Source organism: Callorhinchus milii, unplaced genomic scaffold, assembly GCF_018977255.1.
Source record: "Callorhinchus milii isolate IMCB2004 unplaced genomic scaffold, IMCB_Cmil_1.0 Scaffold1, whole genome shotgun sequence".
In the NCBI taxonomy this organism is placed as follows: Eukaryota; Metazoa; Chordata; class Chondrichthyes; order Chimaeriformes; family Callorhinchidae; genus Callorhinchus; species Callorhinchus milii.
This window is the reverse complement of record NW_024704742.1, coordinates 30,094,822-30,116,700: the sequence shown is the minus strand read 5'-3', so window position 1 is coordinate 30,116,700 and position 21,879 is coordinate 30,094,822. Positions and strand designations below refer to the sequence as shown.

General features: G+C 38.8%; 1 protein-coding gene across 1 annotated transcript in view; it reads left to right on the top strand.

Moving 5' to 3' along the window:
- Positions 1–544: 544 nt before the first annotated feature.
- tbc1d9 (TBC1 domain family, member 9 (with GRAM domain)) overlaps positions 545–21,879 on the top strand; it is a 34,118-nt gene continuing 12,783 nt past the window's right edge. The window contains exons 1-13 of the mRNA XM_042339185.1: positions 545–628; positions 1,283–1,408; positions 8,980–9,090; positions 11,033–11,151; positions 12,195–12,423; positions 12,864–13,125; positions 13,736–13,943; positions 14,591–14,794; positions 15,199–15,375; positions 16,614–16,764; positions 17,942–18,156; positions 19,738–19,855; positions 21,174–21,459. Of these exons, the coding sequence (XP_042195119.1) occupies positions 1,285–1,408; positions 8,980–9,090; positions 11,033–11,151; positions 12,195–12,423; positions 12,864–13,125; positions 13,736–13,943; positions 14,591–14,794; positions 15,199–15,375; positions 16,614–16,764; positions 17,942–18,156; positions 19,738–19,855; positions 21,174–21,459 (2,204 nt within the window). The 5' untranslated portion in view covers positions 545–628; positions 1,283–1,284. The remainder of the gene's footprint in view (positions 629–1,282; positions 1,409–8,979; positions 9,091–11,032; positions 11,152–12,194; positions 12,424–12,863; positions 13,126–13,735; positions 13,944–14,590; positions 14,795–15,198; positions 15,376–16,613; positions 16,765–17,941; positions 18,157–19,737; positions 19,856–21,173; positions 21,460–21,879) is intronic.

The window sequence follows — 21,879 nt, the reverse complement described above, 5'->3', positions numbered from 1 at the left end:
ACAGTAAACAACAACAACCACCGCCACCGCCACCACCAAGCGGCGGCCCCGCGCCTGCGCGTGCGCCCGAGCCCGCGCCGCCCTCGCCAACCGCCGCCGCTCGCGGCTCCGCTCGGCCGCGGGCTCGACGGTTCCATTTCCGTTAAGAGGTCATGTGTTTTTTTTTAAAAAAAACGCACCGCCGCCGCCACCACCACCAACAATAATAATAATAATAATAATAATAATGATGATGATAATAATACACGAAGCTCCGCCGTGAGGTAACAGCGAGCGCGCGGTCGTGATTGCCGGGGGGGGAGGGCCGTTTGAGAAGGGGCCGTGTGCGCAGGCGTGGACGTGGACGGACGCTCGCGCTCGCTCGGTTTCTTAGGGAATATTTAACGCGACGCCGAGAGAGGGAGAGAGGGGGACACGAGAGGTGTCTGAACCCGGTCTGGGCAGTGCTTGTCGCTCCCGAGCGAGGTCGGGGCCGGGACTGTTATATAAAAAAAAGAGTCCTCGCCGCCGCCGTCGCCGCCTCCTCCCGTGTTTTTCCCTTTTCTTCCCCGCCCCTCCGTGTGGTCCGAACTGGGGCGCGTTTTGCGTTGCGACTGAACGCGAAAAAGAAAAGAGGCTTTTTCGACAGGTGCCGTATTTGACATTTTTTTTTTCTTTTTCTCTCCCTCCTCTCCTTCCCCCCTCTCCCCCTCCCCCCCCCCCCCCAAAAAAAAATAATAAAAAAAAATCCGGTAAAACGTTCAATTCGGCCACTCTGCGATTACCTTTGCGAAGTCAGTGAGCGACCCCCCTCTGTCTTCCCCCCCCACCCCACCCCCTCAACCACACTCCTTCAGCCCCATTAAAATTGGGCTACTTTTGGGTGGACTTGGGCTACAAACGGATTGGCGTTGCATAGCTCGATCCTGACGGCCACCGAGACACGTAGTGTGAGTGTGTGGTGGGGAGGAGGAGGAGGAAGGAAGGAAGGAAGGAGGAGGAGGAGGAGGATGCGGCGGTGTTTCTGGCCGCTGTGAGTGAGTGAGTGAGTGAGTCAGGTCGCTCAGCTCAGCGGCGCTGCTGCTCCTGGGTGGGGGGGGGGTTGTTGCCGCTGTTGCTGCTGCGCGGGTCCGTGTGCCTCCTCTCTCTTTTCCTCCCTCTCATCTCATCTCATCCATCCTCTCCGTCCCGAGTTGTCACCTTCGGAGATATATATATATATTTTTTAACGCCCCCTCCCTCCCTCCCTCCCCACCACCACCACCACCCCCCGTTTTCGGGTCGGCTTCCTTTTCCCTCCCAGGGATGTGGGTCAACCCCGAGGAAGTGCTGCTGGCCAACGCGCTCTGGGTGACGGAGAGAGCCAACCCCTACTTCGTGCTGCAGAGGAGGAAAGGGCATGGAGACGGGTCGGGAGGGGGCCTGGCCGGTAAGGAAGCGTATTTCCCATCTTTGTTTGTTTTTTTTTCTCTCTCTCTCTCTCTCTCTCCGGGATGGGGCCGGGGCAGCCAAGGCAGAAGTTTCCCCGAGGTTTGCCACACACACACACACACACACACAAAAAAAAATAACCTGCATGCGTGTGTTTTTTTTTGTTGTTGTTGGGGGGGGGTGTGCGGGTGTGGTTGGGACGATGTGGGTGAAGGGGGATTTGTTTGGTTTCGCCATCAGCTGCGATCAATTAATTGCTCAGGTTGGGTGGGGGAGTGTTGCTATTCTCGGAGCGGGTACAGAATTTCTATCCGGGTAGTGAAGCTGTGTGTGGCGGTTGTCCTGTTTCTTGCAGCGTTTTACCATTTCAGGGATGCGGATCGTGCATTTTTAAATCCGTTGACCCAGTGGAGTATTTCTGGTTACAGTGCAGACGTGCATTAAGTTTTGCTGCTCAGCAGCTTTCTCCAGAACCTGTCTGGTCACCGACTCTCTTCTTACTTCTTCACTGGGAGTGACTTGGCGAGCTTTGAAGCACTTACCCCTGATTGTACAACAGTCCAAGTTGGGCAATAAGAAAGTGACTAAAAATATTGGACAGGTCCACTATTTAAAGTCCGGCAAATTTTAAATAATACACAACTTCTCTTTTGATAATGTTGAGAATGTTACTTGCAATGTCCTGTAATGTAAACTGTTTTGCAATTTGCTCTGGTCAGGTTTCTTTTTTGATGAAAGCTGAGAAAGTTAATTGCTGTTATTTTACAATAATAGGATTTAGTTGATTTTAAACATTTTGAATGAAGAATTGGGGTCTCTTTGCCACGTAACCACCATGTATTCCACTTCCTTACAGGACATTGAAGAAGGTACATCATGTTTCATGGTGCCAATATTTACATAGCTCTGCTTCTCATTTCTTTTAAACGCTTGAAATCCATTCACAGTGGACTATTTTTTTAAGAATTTGAACATTGCATTTTTCACTTAAATCCTTCCAGTCAAAAGTTGTGTTATTGAAAGAAATGCAGTGGGCCTGCATAAGTGCATTTCAATAAAGCCTCTATGGCTGGCTGTGAATTAGTGGTTTTATTCACTGGTAAAGGCTGAAGGCAGCAAAAATCTATAAATGCGCGTTTGCTAACCACTGAAAGGTTTTCCTTGCTACAAGCTCATCCCAAGGGCATTTCAGGCAAAAGGTTTGCTTCTCGTGTTATTAAAGCAACCTTGTTGTTATGTGATCAGAGTTTTTTTGAGTCTGATAATAATAATAATTCTTGCATTTGATACAGCACTTTTCACATCTTCTAAACGTCTTAAAGCGCTTCACAGAATATACTGTAAAGTGAATTGACTATATTTGTGGGTGAAACCGGCAGCCAATTGTGCACAGCAGTGTCCCACAAACAATCGTGGATTGAAGCGACCAATTTTTTTTAAGTTTAGTTAGAACACAGTTCTCCAAGGTTGTAGACTATAGCTTTTAATCTGTTCCTTGATAAACTCCACTGTTTAAATTTAAAAATGCTTTTTTGGAAATAACGATCCCTCAGTAAGTAAGAAACAGAAGTGCAGAGTCCAATTCTGTTTGCACTGCCCGAATAATTAGTTTCTAAGCTTGTAACGTGATGCTTTTTAATAATGATATTAGTTTCTTATTTTAAATGGCGCTCTCTCTGGATAGTGTGAATGGGATTCAGAATGAGGATTAGTAGCCTGAACCAGACAGATAGATCCAGTGAAGCCAATAAGTATACAGAGGTGGCCCAGCAATGCATCATAATTATGATTGTAATTATTTTATAATGATGGCTATTCCACAATGTTTAAAACCTTTTTTTTATATTTTCGTGTGCCTCATTGTTTTAAGTCTGGTGAAGTGAGAAAGTATTGTATAGTAAATAAGCATTTTAAGATACAAATTGTTTTCTCTCAGATTAATTTTTTATCATGTTTCTTTATCAAATTTGTCACTTTTTAAAGGAATGTGACTTTTTTTAAGTACTTCTACTGTGATTCCTAAATACTGGTTGCCTTCCAATATCTTGAAGTAGTCATTCAAGAACTTTAACCATTTTATAATTGACCAGACTTAAAAGGGCGCCTTAGTCTGATATGCAGTCATTTCAATCAGGAGCCTGTAAGAGACTGATCTGCCAGAGATTCTCTTTTTTTCTTCTCCTCCACCCCCCAATCCTTTCACAATTATTTTAACCATCCCATTCTATGTCTTCTTCTCCCCCACCCTCTCCAATCCAGGATGCTAAAGTACACCATTACTGCAGCTCCTGCTGAGGTTAATTTAGGCAGCACAGATTGATCTGCATGTGTTGAGCTAGTCGTTGGATAAACTCACTGAACCATGAAAGGGGGCGGGGGCGTGGGGGAGAGAAGTAGAGGTTTTTATATTTATCCAGGGGATTATTGAGAAATGGAATGCAATAATGAGATTGAGAAATGGAACCCCTTTGTTTTTTGCATCAACCATTGCCAGGTCCAGTTTAACATTATCAGATGCTGTGTAAAACTTTCACTTTTGCTCAACTATGTGCTTTAAAAAAGCAAAATTAAGGATATTTTCTCTGAAAATAATGTAATCTTGTAGGGAAAAAAAATCCTGTGGAAAATATGGATGAATATCTTTTGCAGTTTGTTAAACTTATTGCTATGATGGTTATAATGGAATTTTTAAATGTATTTTTCTTGGGGGGGGGGCAGTTAAAGACATGAGCAGACATGAAAATACATCTTCTTGGATACATGCAGTTGCTCCTGAAACTTAATCTTAATGAGGAAGGGATGTGGTAGCCTTAGGAAAGAAGTATAAACCTCTGGGATGCTACCCTGCATGAAGGGTGCTATATAAATGCAAATTGTTGTAGTTGTAAACCTGAAACATTGAGCTTGACATAGCTTGTAAAATCAACCATATTATTTAGTTGGTATTAAATAATATTGTATGGATACATTTATGAGCAAGAAGCACATTAAATAGAAAATGCTACCTACTGTTTTTTCTTTAAAGGAAGATGGTGTAGAGGGCCTTACTTTAATTATAATAATGTTTGATGCCAAATGACCAATTAGTGACTATGCCTCCTGTGGAAGAACAGGAGAGAAATAAGCGTGGTCCCCTCAAGAGCTAAGCTGGCTCCAAGGTCTTGTGCTTGGCAACAGAATATATCAAAATTGTGTCAACCCACTGTTCTTGGTATCTGGTTACTGAGCCAGTGAAATTTGTGTTTTTTCAAGGTTCTGCTGATGACAGACCAACTGGCTTGCCGTCAGTGGGACTTTTAAGGAGCAAACTTGGAGCAGGGATTCTTCACATTCAGCTCCTGTTAACCCTGCAAGCCAAAGCTCTGCTAGGTAGGGTGGTCTTAGCTGAACAAGCAGCAGGAATCCTGCCATCCAGTACTCTCGGAGGCTTAGACATTTCTTCTGAAGGACTAGCTGCACACTATGTGAATTTAGCTGGTCAAACTCCAGTAGTACCCCAATTCGCACTGCACTTCCAACCTGCATCTAATACTCTGGAATTAGTTAGAAGGGTACAGCCCTCTAAGGAGAATAGTAGACATGATCCATTATGTGCAAGCCTAGTTGGCATGCGTATGTGGAATTGTCAGTCACTCTTAAGCAATGAGATTGATTTCCGCATGTGTCAGTCACCCAGGAAGTATCTCTTTCCTGGCTTTCTTTACCCTACCTTCAAAGAAATTGTCAAATTTGGTGCTGTATTTCTCAACATTATCTTGTCTCCTATTGCCCTGGAAAGTGACTCCAATTGTAGGTTATGGATGCATCTAGAGTGACTCCAAATATAGTTGTAACCCAGATATCGGCACTTGCTGTCTGAGCTGAGAAATGTTAATAGTGGTTGAGTAGGCAACCGTGTTAATCAAACATCTGGCTTCTATGGAGCCTCATCTGAAAGTGCCAGGAATCGAGCTTGTCTCAACAACCCTATAGAGCAGCCTGATACAAAAATAGACCCAAATGAAGCAAAATACTGTAGTTTGGTGACAAGTAGATTTAAAATCTTAACATGGTGGGAAATTCAGAAAAGTATGAAGTTATGTTAGTTATACGGTATATATGCTTGAATCCAAGATTATTTTTTTCAACCCAGTTTTGTATTTGCCCAATTTTTGGTTTGTTAAAGCAACATTGTTAATCAGTACGATAGCCTGAATCAATAACCATTTACTTTAATAAAATAATAATACTTGCATTTGATTCAGTTGATTAAAGCTCTGACACAATCAGATACTTTAAAAGTGCAGTGGCACCTATATTTGTTTAATAACAAAGAATGCAAGCACTATTGGTTGCAAAAGCATGCCATCGTGAAGTGAATAATAATAATAATAATCCTTGGATTTGATATAGCGCTTTTCACGTCGGGAGGACGTCCCAAAGCGCTTCACAGAACACACACTGTAACGTGAATTGACTGTATATTTGTGGGCGAACGCGGCAGCCAATTGCGCACAGCAATGTCCCACAAACAGTCGTAGATTGAAAATGACCAATTTATTATTGTTTTTGGTTTTTGAGGGATTATTATTAGGCTCTGTGTGGAGTAAGGAAACTTGCCCAAGGTTTCGCCCTCTGCCTGGAATTGAACTCAGGTCTCTCACTTGCAAAGCGAGTGCTCAACCACTGAGCTACAGGACTCCAAATGAATGCCATGCAAAGCAACACTAGACTAGATAACTATTTAAAAGGTGCATATTGTATCAATAGTGCTATTTTTGTTTTTACAAAAGTATTTTAGAGATTTGTTTTTCTTTGCAATTTTTTCCAATGTGATTTATAATAACGGAATATTCAGTCTGACTAATGTAAAGGGTGATGTACAGCTTGTGTTGTGCAATAAAGAAACTGAAAGAATAAAAATCCAAGAATTGATGCTTAAATAGTAATAAAAAGATCCTCCTTTGTAATTAGTTTACAGTAATACACTCAGCAGTGGTTATGATTTTGTTTTAGCTTCCTATTTCTTAGATCCAAGCTGGGAATCGTGGCTGGGTGATTTATTCACACAATTTTGGCTTGGTGACATGAGTGCCAACTTTCATGCTGACAATTCGCAACATGGTCAAAAATGCTATAGTTGATTGCTACAGACACCCACATTCTTCCAGTGTTTGAAACATTCAAACACTTGAATTGTTTTTACAATAATATAGTTGCAAATGTAATATAGATGTAACTTGGGTGACTGCTTGGCTTAGGTAGTAATATTTTCACCTGAGTCAGAAAAATGTGGATTCACATCAGGACTTTGATTTTCACGTCTTGGCTGACACTCCAGCATTGTTTGAGGCGTCATTCTTAAAATCAGATGTTAAAGTGAGGTTTAGTGAGGCGACTGAGGTTTGCATTCCAAAAAAATGCTCCCTACACTTAACAGTAATTCCCCATGGAGTGCGTTGACAAGTTTATGCAGTTATATTCCTGGATGCCAAGAATAGTAAAGAGTGTATGCTTACAAACTAGAGAGAAATGGTTTCAAACTAATATTGTGATTTGATACAAAGATCCATTTTCTTCTCCTGCCATCCTGACAGCGTTTAACTCCACCTGATTCTGTTTTCAATCCTGAATTGCTTTCCACCTTAAAGGATAAATCTGCATTTTGATAGCTTGGGGTAAGAAATTGGAAATAAAGTGAGATAATGTCTGATTAGTTGCTAAAGTAGGGAAACTATAACAATTATAGTTGATGTAGGTTCAAAACAGTTTCTTAATACTTACTTGATCTTATATTTGGAATCTATTCCTGTTTTAGGAAAGATCTAATTCACAAAAACAAGAAAAAGAAAATCAACCTGCCATACCAAAATAGCGTGGCTTGTAATCCCCAATGCAACTTCAGACTATGCTTTCTTGGGTGCTCATCTCTCGTCAATGGTGCAATGTGATTATGCCAGTACACATGCTTCCAAATCACATGGGCACCTGGTTAACATTATTCAAACGTCCAGAATTATAAATCAATTACAATGCTTAAAATATTTGTAGCAATGTTGGTGTGAGTTGGTAGTTCATTCCTTGAAATTAAGAATGCACTGCCTGAAAGAGCAGATTTGATAACAGCTTTCAAAAGAGAATTGGTTAAAAAAGATTGCAGTGCCATGGGGTAAGAGTGGGGATGGCCTGAGTGGATCCCTGTGCTGTAAAATTCTATGATTCTGTTATATGATTAATGAAGCGGTGGAGTTGAAGGTGATTTTGGTGACATTGCATTTTGTATTAATTAATGGATGGTAATCAAGAGTGACAATAGGATGTCACATTGTACCTCATGTCTACTTTTTGTGGCGTAATTTGAAACTTTCTGTTAGGAGCTGAAATAGAATCTCCTTTTTGGTCTCTTTTCTTAATGTGACAGCTGCCATTGGCCTTCTTGCTAATCAGCCATTAGGATCAATATTCTTGAATGACACAAGGAAATAATTTTTTATTTTAGCGGCTTGAAAATCCTATCCAGAGAATTTTTTTTTGATGGGGCATTTTGAATAACACTTTCACTACAGTTTCCCCTAGAATTGAATGCATATTAGATACATTCAGTTCAATGTGTAATGTAATGATTGTGTTACATTCTTTCATTCCTTTATTGCCAATAAGTTCAGCAAAATCTCAGAAGCTTTAGTTGGCAATCTTAGAAGCTTTATTTTTTACATACTGTTAACTTCACAATTGTGGTCAAAACAATCAAGTTATATTTAATATACCACCCTTCACTCAGAGAGTTTAACAACAGTATACAGATGTGTTTTAAGCACAATGGTGATTATGTGATGGTAAAGAAAGTAAGCCAATAATTATTTTTGAGGTTACTCAAGCCTATTCCACAGAGGAGAGCAAGTGAAAGTCCAGGGAACGGACTTGCTGAACTATTTAAGCTTAAAAATTCAATTGTAGTTATTAATCATTTATATTTCCGTAGGACCTTTTCATTTAACATGTGCAATTGTTTAATCTCCTGAAACCACAGTGTTTAAAGCAATTAGTTAAATTATCAAACTTTGTTTTCTTACAAATTTTTAAACAAATGCCCAAGGAAAGAGCTGACTTTTTTTTGTTAATCTAGGTAGTTAACGAATGATTCAAAGCTGATTGCACTCAAAATTGGGAGCAAATTGGTTTGTGTTTAGCTGTGGAACTCTCTTCCCTCAATGCTTTCGCCTTGCCCCTACTTCCCATTTTCAGGTCGGGCTTGAAGATCTTCTTCCTCTTGTTGTTATGTTGCGTATTTATTGGAGAACCATTTGCCATGAATGCAGTAAGGTAATTTAAAACCAAAAAAAATGATTCCTTAATATTTCACACTTTAGTTTTATTTTAGAAGTGCTTTGTGATAACTAGATGTTTTATCAGAACATTAGGTTGTCATCTTATAGATGTATGTGACTTAATTTTTACAGCTAATTGTTTCTCTGTAGTATGAAAAATTTGCACTTTGTCTAACACTTGTAGTTATACTTTAGTATTGTAATTGTGAATTTAATAGGACACTGATTCCATTAATAGTTTCTTTTGTAACTTGTACTGCAGGCTTGCTTGTCGGGACACTTGATGTTGTGTTGGACTCCAGTGCTCGAGTGGCACCTTATAGAATCCTTTATCAGAGTCCTGATTCTGTAGTCTATTGGGCAGTTGCTTGTGGTAAGTTTTTTTTTCTTCTTCTTTAGTATTCTCATTAGAAATGACAAGTTTTTTTAAAAAAAATTCAAAAGTGCATTGTCAACAGTTATGAAACCCACATCCAGGCTCCTCCCATGTCTTCATAACATTACCTACTTCTGCCACCACTATCTCTGCAACCATACTGCCCCAGTTGCTCCCTCCACTCAGCTTTCTTGTGCCTGCTTCATAATAATCTTTGCATTTGATATAGTGCCTTACATTTTGAGACATCTCATAGTGCTTCACAGAATATACTGAAGTGAATTGACTGTATATTTTGTGGGCAAAACACTGCAGCCAATTGTATACAGCAGTGTTCCACAAACAGTTATGGATTGAGTGACCATATTATTATTTTTTGAAGGGATTATTATCCCTGGGAAGCAATTCTCCAATCGAACAATCGGGTTCCTATTTACTACTAGTTAAACAGATGCGTGTGGAGTAAGAAAACTTTCGGAACATTTCGCCCTGGCCGGGGATCAAACCCAGGTCCTCTCGCTTGTGAGGCGAGTGCTCTAACTACTAAACTGTAGGACTCCACAAAAGCTACAGGACTTCATAACAACTTCCCTACAATCAGTGGGTGAGCTTTCAGCCATTCTGCCTCTCCACTTCTGGAACTCCATCCTGGAGTCCTTCCTCACCTTCAAAAGCCAAGATCTATTTTTTCAAATGGCCACTTTTTTAACCCCCCCCCCCCCCCTTCCCGCAGATTGGATAAACTGAATTGTGTGAAGCGTTTTGAGATATCTTTTTGACGTGAACAGTGTTGTACCAAATACAGTTATTTTAAACTGCAATTATATAAGTTTGGTCTCACAAGGTTTTTTCAACAGTGCTACTAATGGAGCTTGGGTTAATATTCAAATTAGTTTATAACTGTAAAATTTATAACATGGCGTTACTGTGTTCTCAAATGTTCAATAAATAGTTTCCCTTCTTGAGAATGCCAGTATGCCAGTTTCAGTTTAACACAACTAAGATGTTTAAACAGTACAATAAATGGAACAAATGTATTTTTGGACACATGTTCTAAACAACCATTGTGCAATTGGTGTTGAGTAAAAACATTGAGAACAAAACTTTGCTTGTAAGTTATATATTTTTAGCACAGTTTCTCCACCCTCCAGCATGTTCTTGATTTTTTTTCCTCCCCCCACATCCATTTAATACATCTTTCAGCACACTACAACTTGTGCTTAACTTTTTGCAAAAACAAATTTCAATAAAGCACTGTTAATTTTGAATCCTGGATACTGAGTTTAATTTGTCTAGTCTTCATGATCACATCCATAAACAAAAACTGAAGAAAAGCAATATTGAAAAGCCCTTTCAGTTTCAGTGTTTAAAACATTAAATCTTGTTTTTTTGTTCTTCTACAGTAAGTTAATAGAAGATGAACAATGATGGAAACTTTGTTTATGGATCTACCATATTAACTCTTAATTTGTTGCTTATGTACGGAAGCTACAGTGGGAGCCACTTAACCCGGACATTTTGTCCAGCTGAGGCGGTGTCTAAGACCCGAAGTTCTCTTATCTCTTCCCGCCCAGCAGAGGAGTGTGGGAGTATGGGAAAGGGACCAATTAGTGGAGGCTCCGAGGTGATTGACAGCCTGAAGCCCTTGTGAATGGATTGCCACACCACCCATTCACAAGCGGCACCAGCTCTCAATCAATTGTAATTTGACTTCTCCTATTCCCTCCCTGGTTTCTTCCCTGTTCCTCCGCCCATCATTGTTTGACAGCCTAGAACTGCTTGTGAATGACTGTCATTCAATCACAATTTGCCTGATAATTGGAAATTATTGAATTAGATTAGTAGCTTCAAAAGCATCTTGAGATAAAACGTAACTGCTGATTAACAGTTTAGATAGATCAAGACTTGTTAAACATGTTTAATATTGTTATTTTCCTAGGTGGCTCGAGGAAGGAAATTACTGAACACTGGGAATGGCTAGAGCAGAATCTTCTGCAGACACTTTCAATCTTTGAAAATGAAAATGATATCACTACATTTGTAAAGGGTAAAATACAGGTAACCAGACAATTGATTGTACCATCAAAGCACTAACGATAAATACTAATATGAAAAATATAGACAGCCCTATTATAATGCGTTCTTATATATTTCACCCACAAAATACCCAGTCAATCCTTTAACAGCATATCCTGTGAATCGCTTTGAAACGTCTCAACATGGTAAGGCACTATATCAAATGCAAGGACTAACATAATAGGGCTAACATAACTGGGTTGGGGTGTGGACCCCATTGAGTGTGCATCCATGCAGATGGCCAAATCACTTATGTACCATCTAGCTTTTGCACTAACATGGCTGACTTCCAGGTCACAAGGTCACCTCCCATCTGATTTCTTGCCCTCAGTGGACTAGAAGTAATGTCAACGGAGACCTGATGATCTGGCAGTCAGCAGTTTTATCTTTCGCTAAAATGACTGACTTCAAGATTATCACAAGTTGGGAACTTGACCTGAAAGTCAGCAGGGTTTTGGTACAGGAACATGTTTGTGCCCACGCATTGGAAAACCAGCTGTTGTTGCCTTGTCATAAGTCAAGTTCAGATTTTAAGAACTCCCAACAACACCTTAGATTTAGGCATCATTGTACTATTGTATTCAAGTAAAGACTGCTGTAGCAAGTCGCTATTAAATTAGAATTGTATTGTTTAAGTTGAGTATAAGCATTTTAAAAAAAATGATTTGGTATGGGATACATGCCTTGAATAGATTTCACTAAATACTTCTTATAATATCACACACATATGCTTCTCTTAATATTCCCCACACACATGCTTCTCATAATATATACACACACTCACTCACACACTCCTCATTTTAATCTTTAATGATTTCATATTAGGCATGGCTTGGCAAGATTGATGGTCATTTTATTTTGAACCTACAATGTACAGTTTAAAATGTTATGCTCTATGCCAGGGATGATCAACATGCGGCCCGCATTATGCATGTGTAAAATAATCACGCGGACCACAAGTTGGCCAACCCTGTCCTATGTAATGAAGTGGACTTGCTGTTCATATATCTTTTCTGTGATTTTAGGGTATAATTGCAGAGTACAATAAAAATAATGATATAAAGGAGGATGACGACACAAATAAATTTAAGGAAGCTATATTGAAGTTCCGCAAACTATTTGGGATGCCGGAAGAAGAGAAGTTGGTTAACTACTATTCTTGCAGTTATTGGAAGGGACGGGTTCCTCGACAGGGTTGGATGTATCTCAGCATTAACCACCTTTGCTTTTATTCGTTTTTGTTGGGTAAAGAAGGTAGAGTATTCCTTTGCACTCTTTCCTAAACTTAAGTCATCATTTTGATATGAATGGCATTAAGGTTAATACAATGGTAACTCAACAATAAATTCAGCCAACAGACTGAGAAAGTTTGACCTGACTAATGAGTTTGTAATACTGTACAATATAATATTGAAGTGTCTGGCAGTTCAGTTTGAACTTTAACGATCCCATGGATTTAGTGAAAAAGAGAAAGGAGTTTCTTACAGTGTCTCAGCCAACAGTCTCCTAATAATAATTAAAAGATTGGACATTCTTTTGATGGCGGTTTGTGGGACATTGCTGTATGCAAATTAGTTGCCTACACAAAACACACAGTGACTCTGCTGTGGAGTGCTTTGAAATAAAAATTAAATATGAAAAATGTTTGACATGTCTGTTTATTAATATCTGAAAAAGATTTTCCTGTTTTCTAGCCAAGTTAGTGATCCGATGGGCAGACATTGTTCAACTAGAAAAGAATACCACACTACTCTTTCCTGAAATGATCAAAGTGAGCACGAGGTGCAGTGACTATATTTTCTCTGTCTTCCTTAATATTGGCGATACATTTAAATTGATGGAACAACTTGCCAACATTGCCATGAGGCAACTTCTTGATAATGAAGGTTTTGAAGAAGACAAATCACTCCCAAAATTGAAGAAGAAATCTCCCCAAAAAGTGTCTGTTTTAAAACGGTTAGTAATGTCACATCTTATAACTAAAAGGAATTTTCATCCTGCTTTGTGCACACTCATTTCATTGCACTGTACTTGTATGAAACTTGATGTCAAACTGGTAAAGGGGCATCAACTATCAGTTATTTCATTCAGCACTATGATTGCCAATTTACATTTATACGTGCTTTTCATGTCTGGAGACATTTCAAAGCACGGAGCTGACTGAGAGCCCAAGCTGGGGATGGGTGGAGATTAGGAAGATTTTGAGTAGGGAAAACAGTGTGACCAAAATGCAGTCAAAAACTTGAAGGTAGGGAGGGGGTGAGACTCTGGAATTGAGTTTGCCTACCCATGATGGGACAGATTGAGTGGGGTACTAAGTAGCTGGAGTGTTTGGGTTGCAGAGGTAGGATTAGGGGGAATGTTGGAGGGATTTGAATGCGAGGATGAGGATCTTGAATTTTATCTGCTGTGGTGAAGAATTACAGAGCCTGATGAGATAGAGAACACAAGTTGCAGAGTTCTGAGTGGTCTGCAGCTTGTGTAAAGAGAAGCTTGGGAATCTGCCATACAATAGTGCATACCATGCTCAGTGAGCTGCAATAAATTATTTTTATGTATTTTCTAGGGATCTTGATGCTAGAGCAAAGAGTGAGAGATACAGGGCGTTGTTCCGACTACCTAAAGATGAACGATTGGATGGACACACAGACTGCACACTTTGGACACCATTTAGTAAGATGCACGTTGTGGGTCAGATGTTTGTTTCTACCAATTATATCTGCTTCACCAGTAAGGAGGAAAACCTTTGCAGTCTTATCATTCCTTTAAGAGAGGTATGTATGAAATCCAACAATGTATTTGGTGTGTTGGAAGCAACTGTAGATGCATGAACTTTAATTCATAGATTACTAGTTAGCATTCTGCTATAAATATATACTCACAGGTATAATAATCATATAGTCAACAAATATCCGAGCATTCATCAGTGCCTCTGTGTAGCCCCACAAAAATTACTATTTCATGTCTGGATATTGCTCTCGCTTAAACTAGTTCATGTTCTCCGTGAAATGATCCATAAATATCCAAAAATTCTTTAGTTATATTAAGTTGCTTTTTATTCACAATTTCTGTTCTTCCAGCATCTCTTTATTTCTGTCAAACAAGAAAATTAGGGGAAAAGTTTAAAACAAAAAAAATGAAATTGGGATTTCCTTAAAAGGTGTCAGGCCAGACTGGGATCTCATATAATAATAATCCTTGCATTTGATATAGCACCTCATGATGTCTTCAGACATCTCAATTCGCTTCACAGAATCTTAGAAGTCCCGATATGGGGTTCAAACCCACAATTTCCTGACTCAGAGATGAGAATACATCGCCTGAGCTAGGCTAATACCTTTTTAGTGTATAAAAGGTAGTTGGGGGGAGTTGGGGGTGAAATCTAAAATGTAGAAAGAACCCTGTTGTATATTTGTTTCAGGTCACAATAGTGGAAAAAGCCGACAGTTCCAGTGTGCTTCCCAGCCCTTTGTCCATCAGCACCAAGAACAGGATGACTTTCTTTTTTGCCAATCTTAAGGACAGGGACTTTCTGGTGCAAAGAATTTCAGACTTTCTTCAGCAAACAACATCAAAAAATTATTTTGACAAGGAAATTGTTGGAAGCAATAGTTGTGACGATGAGGTATGTGTAACAAAATATTTTTAACAGTATTTGTGCAGTACATTATGAATCTGAAAGACTACTGTGTTATAATAATAATCCTTGCATTTGATATAGCACCTTATCATTTCTTTGAGATGTCTCAAAGTGCTTCTCAGAATATACTGCAAAGTGAATTGATTGTATATTTATGTTTTAAGTATTGAATTTCTTGCAGAATTGTGCAATAATTATGACGCTAATAAAACACATGGATATGTGCTCTTTTATTGACATTGTAAAGGTTTGTAGTCTTCAGATCAGCTTTTTGTAGTTAAAATACACCTTTTACTTAAAATGTTTCTTACTGTTTGCATTTATTGCTTAATGCACAATGGCAGCATTAAAGTATTTTCCAAGCAACTTGTCAACTGTTTGTCCTTCAGGTATTTTCAAGACAAAGCAGCATAATTTCAGGCAGTCCACAGAGAAGCCTCAGTTCAACTTCAGACACAGATGGAGAGCGCCAGTTCAATCAAAATGGGAACAGTGTTCCAACAGCCACACAAACGCTTATGACAATGTACCGTCGTAGGTCGCCAGAGGAATTTAATCCCAAAGTGGTACGTGTTTATTACAGTTTTTATATAACTACATGTTTATTATTAACCCACCATATTTGCAACAGCACCATGGTATGTGCTGTAGTCACTAGCTTAGAGCTGTAAAGTGAATTTCTATTCATTGTCGTGTTTGCCCTAACACTAGAGTTGATACTTGTGGTTAGTTATGGGTAAATTAACAACTTTGATAATCCCTATATTTCTGACCATCTGTATTTTTAATTGAAATTTGTACTTAAACTCAAAACCTAAAATTCCTAGTTTATTGTTTTGCATTTCTTTTAGCATCTTCCAGTACCATGCTTCCAGACTTCTGACAGACTCTGGAGATGCACATGAGACTTGTTTTTCTGTTGCCTATGAGGAAATATTAATGCTTCCATCTTGTAGCATCAGATGACTCAGGAGTATGTTATGTGGAAAACTAAGACTGGAGGTCTATACTCTAACCACCAATAGACTGAATGAACCCGAACATAAGATATTACCAGGTGTTCAGTGCTGAAAATTTCTGTTTCTACCTGAACTATTTCAGCACAACTGGATAACCACTAAAACCTCACTTAAAATAAATGGATGGAAGGGAAGTTATACTGCTGTCTAAGAAAACTTAGGGTTCTAAAGATTCAGTTAAGTAATTAAATTATGTAACTCCTACTCACCAAAGAAAGCATTATTTTAAAAAGACTTGTATAAAGAATGTTGAAATGTTTAAATACAACCCCATTATAATTCCCATATCTTACTTCCCATGGATATACACTAACAGAAGAGCAGTACACTCAGCTTCTGATGCTGAATAACTGGCTTTCCATGCTAAAAATTGTCAGACTGGGTTGTCCAATCACTGCTGATGTCAATTCCTGTGCAGTATATGTCACTGGTATCACATATTGTGAGCTATTTGCAGGAAGCGCTCAAAAGTCAGTCCTGCAGATTATGGCATTGCTCTTTCATGAAAGAAGCAATGTTAGGGAGCCTCTTTTACGCAGTGCTTAGGAAATGACATAACCTGGCCACCTGAAAATCAATTTTTCTTTTACACACACGTACTCTGCTTATAACCTGGGGCCTAGGATTTTGGATCCAGACGACCCAAGTTCCAAACAGTTGTTTTGTATTTGCTGTCAGTTGTGAGCCTATTGATGTTTATTTCTAATTTAAATTTAATAAATCTGTTGTATTTGCTATTGTACTATCCAGAGGCATGTATATTAATGTATTTGTTGCCATATTAGGCTAAGGAATTAATGAAGGAGCAGTCCTGGAAAATGCACTTTGCAGAATATGGCCGTGGAGTGTGCATGTATCGTACTGAGAAGACTCAGGAGCTTGTACTGAAAGGAATTCCAGAGAGAATGAGGGGTGAACTCTGGCTGCTGTTCTCAGGTGTGCAAACATAGAAAGCAACATTTCAACTTGTGTTGAGCAGAATGCTCTTTAATTTAGCTAATTTAGGTTAATTTTACTTCAGTGTTTTTTTTACAAAAAATCTTTTGAATAATAATTTTGAGCTTGTTAGAAAAATGTACTGAGAGAATTCATTTAATCCTGTGTTCATTCTTCCACATTGGACTTGACCAGGGATAATGCTGGGAGGCGGGGGGGAGAATCGTGGTTTGCATGTGTGAAGATGCTATTGTTAATAACATCTGCCCCCACTCTTTAGAACTCCATTCCACAATCCCTTTGCCTTGCTCGCTCTCTTGCTTTCTTCAAGGCATGACTCAAGAACCTCTGTTTTGACCATACCTTCAGCCACCCACTCTGCCCTCCCTCATCCCAACCCTGCCCTCCACGATCGGGTCCTGCTCCTTGACTGTTCAAGTCTGGGACATCCTCCCGATGTGAAAGCATTAATTTTGTTGTTGTTAAGGATGTGATCTAGTGGCTCTGGTAGCTTCTGTACCAACTGTGCACAACTTTATACATGAACAGGATTCTTGGTGTGACCCATCTCTTTATTAAATTAGAACTTAATCAGTTGCACAGGAGTTCAAATTGTATCCTTGCCTGGGATTCAATTGGTGATTGTTTTGAATTTTGACTTGGATGTTAGATAAGACTTTGAATGGAAGCGTAGTCCCCTCTTGAAGGGAGAAAAATTGGCAAAAAATGCAGGAATGTTGTTCTACGCTGCTGAGTATGTACGGTTTCTGTGGAGTTTTGTTTCTGTGGGGTTGATTATAGAAATCAGTAATTTCAGATTTTAGAATGTGTTCATTTGCCAAAAGCATGATAGCTTTAGCCATGAGCTAGTTACATTGAATTTAAATTAATCACGTTTAATGTGGAAAACACTGAAAGCTTATAATAAAAATCCTTACATTTAACAAAGCACCTTTCACTCTGGGAGGACATCTCAAAGCGCTTCAGAGGATATACTCTATTTAGTGTGTTGTGACTGTATTTTGTAAGTGAACATTTGGTGACATAGTGCATTTTTTAAATAGTTTTTCAGGTAAGTTGCAAGATTTTCTTTTCTTTCCACTCCTATCTCCCAATCCCCCACTATGAGCTGCGGAAAGAAACATTTATCTTGAATCATTCTAATTTCTGATTTCAGGAGCCATAAATGAAATGGCTACCCACCCTGGATACTACTCTGAGTTGGTGGAGAAATCAATGGGAAAGTATAATCTTGCTACAGAAGAAATCGAGAGGGACTTGCACCGTTCACTGCCTGAGCACCCTGCATTCCAGAATGAGATGGGGATTGGTGCTCTCAGAAGAGTCCTCACTGCATATGCTTTCCGAAACCCCAACATAGGATATTGCCAAGTCAGTTGATGTTCCAGTATTTGATTTTAATGTACTGGCTTAGAATTGTAAAAACATCAAAAAACAGTGACTTTAATTTTGCAAGTATTACAGTATACGTTTGCTTAAATATGTGTAGTTGGTCCATGAAGTTCATGCAGGTGACGTTGGAAGATCAGCTAAAAGACAATTCGTTTTCTATTAAATCATGGAGTGGGAAATTCAGATAGAAGTTATTCCGAATTTGTAAACAATGTCTTCTACTTCTTCAAACTTTGCCCTTTATCAGATTGACTAATTAGTCAACCTGATAACCACTTTCGTAACTTTGGAAATTTCCACTAGGTTAAGCCTAAGTTTTCTCCATTGTGATGAAAGCTATAGTCAGTCTATGTATCTATTCCTCGATATTTGAATTTCTTAGGCCTGATATTGCAGAAGGCAGACAAAGCTGTGTTCTAAACCATATAGACAATGTTTAATGGACAACCTGGATGAAATCTGAAAGTAGATGTTTTCAATGTATTCCTCACCTAAGTCTTTAGATGAACAGATTTTAAATCCAATTGTCAGGCTAAGGGAACCATTTAATACATCAGTAAGGTCAACACCTGACTTGCTGATTATTTATTCTCTTACTGTAATGATTTTACTTCACATTTCATTAGAAATGTTGAATTAACTGTTGCTTAACTTGTAGTTTTGGTGGTTGGTTGGAATTGATCTGTTTTATTTTATCTGCTTTAAACGCATAGTGTCAAAACGTAGTTTAGTGCCCGAATGCCATTTTCTATATGGTGGTATTTTGGTTGGACAATTTTCAACCTTTCATTTCCAAAATATCTAACTATTTGTAGCCAGGCTATCTGTCAAATGTAATTTCTTTGGGTTTTCAGAGGGCAAATGCTGAACATTTGCAAAACTTTCAGCTGAAATGCACTGAGATTTAATTGCACTTTTGCTAGCTGGCTTAAAAGCTGGCTTGTCAATCGAAACACTAAAACGAACTGTCTGAGGCAGTGACTGCTGAAAATCTTCGGAGGTGTTTTTTTAAATAATCTGCTGGGCTGTTTAAGTATTCCGAGAACAACAAAATGCTTTTATATTTCAATGATCAGTGTCAGCCTGGTTCAGTGGTAGCACTCATCTCTGAGTCAAACCCCACTTTAAGATTCCAGAACTTGTATAGTGTAGGCTGACACTCCATTGCAGTGAGGGAGGGGCGCTATATTGCCAGAGGTGGCATTCTTCAGATAAGATGTTAAACTGACTTTTGTCTGCCTATTCAGATAGATGTTAAAGATCCCACAGCACTATTTGAAAAGAGAAGGGAGTTTTCCTCATGTTCTGGCCAACAATCCCCCCAAAAATTAGTCTTTCATTATATTTCTGTATATAGACTGCATAAGGTAATTTTATTCTTGACTAATCTAAAACTTGAGTTCACAAACAATTAGCTTGTCAACATTGAGTAGCTTTTATAACATCACTATTGGTTAAAAGAATACCTTATTTTTTTTAGGTTAAAACAAAGTTGTATTGATTTTCCATTGATAGAAAGTTGCTAAATATTAGTTTTTTTATATATGTGGAAATTTGCAGGCAATGAACATTGTCACCTCAGTACTGCTACTATATGCAAAAGAGGAAGAAGCATTCTGGTTGCTGGTTGCACTCTGTGAACGGATGCTGCCAGATTACTACAACACTAGAGTGGTTGGTAAGTAGTATTTAGTTACTGAAAGTGCAGCCATTAAAGCTTAGCAGTAATGCATCTTTAATGTTGACTAATGTGAAATGATATATGAATTAAAGGTGCATTGTCATCTCTACCGGGGCATTAAGCAGAGCGTTTAGTTAAATCATACTGACGATGCCACTCTGCAAACTAACATTCTTTTTGCATTCTTATGACATCTGTATGTACAATGAAATTCTGTAACCATCATTCTTCCTTTCTAAATTCTGGTCTCTTGCATCTATGTTGATACTTTTGTGCATAATAGCCCGCTGTCGTCAGTTGTTCAAATTGGAGTATGTCAAATTATGGGCTATTGTTTCAGGATGGGAAGAGTGCTGAGGAGAAATCCACTGTTAATTAACTCCCATGGGAAGAGTTTTGACAATTTGTTCGCACCATATTTAGTTTCAATTGGCCTGTCTACAAGGTCTACTGGTCTCTAATGTGTTCCACTCATCTTCTGTTCCATCCTGCTCAATTCTACTGTCAGCTCTAACTTTGCTTCCTTCTGTCCTTAGTCAATCTGCCTCTGACTCTTGATTTATGAATTATAATTTTTTTGCCCATAAAATAGTCAATTCACTTTACAGTATATTCTGTAGCTCTTTGAGATGTCTCAAAGACGCGATAATATGCTATATCAAATGCAAGGATTATTTATTAATAATTAAATAATAATTTAATTAAATTGAGGATTATTATTTAATAATCCTTGCAGCCCAAATTTCGAGCCTATTTTGACAGAACTGATATTACAGTGTAATGCTGAATGATATCAGACAAGAGAGCTGTCTGATGTTAGTGACAAAATGTACTGCTGCTGAAATTGATCTGGAAAGTTATGAATAGGAGGAAACAGACATGTAGCTCTTCTGCAACCATAATATCCTGTCTTTAATGCAACTAAATATTCTTTCCTGATAAATATGAATCAATTAGTCTGGTGTGTCTGAATTTTGGATTAAGGCCTTGTTGAATGTATATTCTTTATTGCTGTCTGCTGGTATACTTGCAGATAACCCAGCTCAATTTCTATTGTGAATCAAATCTAGAGATGCCTGGAAATGCATGCACTGGTTATTAATGCTTTGTTTTTATCCAGTATCTTTAACTATTATTTGGTTTGGATTCTCTTTAAAAGTATTCACATATGTATGTAGCAATTGAAGTGAGCATTCAGGAAAGATGTGCAGAATTGTTTAAGTTTTAGTCTTTTGTTGCTTCCAAGTTAAATATTTTGGCTTGCAACAACTTTATTTCAAAGGTTCAATGCTGATTTATCTTGTTTTTCTTCTAGGAGCATTGGTAGATCAAGGTGTGTTTGAGGAGCTTACGCGGGATTATGTACCTCAGCTCTATGACTGTATGCAAGATTTGGGTGTCATCTCCACGATCTCGCTCTCCTGGTTCCTCACTATCTTCCTCAGTGTAATGCCTTTTGAAAGTGCTGTAGTTGTTGTGGACTGTTTCTTTTTCGAGGGAATCAAAGTGATCTTTCAACTTGCTCTTGCTGTACTGGATGCTAACATTCACAAGCTTTTGTATTGTAAGGATGATGGAGAAGCCATGACTATACTTGGAAAGTAAGTTCATTGTAATTTTTACTTCTTGTAAATTTACTGCATGCACCAAAGAGATCTAAAATTATTACAACAACAAATTACATTTGTATGACATGTGTTAACTTGCAAATAAGTATGTTTTACTAAGTTTGACTAAACCAAGGTTACTACTTATGCAAGGTAGATTTTGACTACTCTACTTGCCTCTTCCTTTCACAAGCTGCAGACTATCCATTACTCTGCAATTCATGTCCTTTCCTGCACTAGGCTCATTAAGCCTATCACCCCCATGGCTGGCTCCCCATCCTCCAGTGGATTGAGTTCAAGATTCTCATCCTAAACTTTAAATCCTCCATGGTCTTGCCCCACCCTACCTCTGTGACCTCCTCAAACCGTACCAACCTGACTGCTCCCTCCGCTCAGTGAGCATTAACCTGCTTC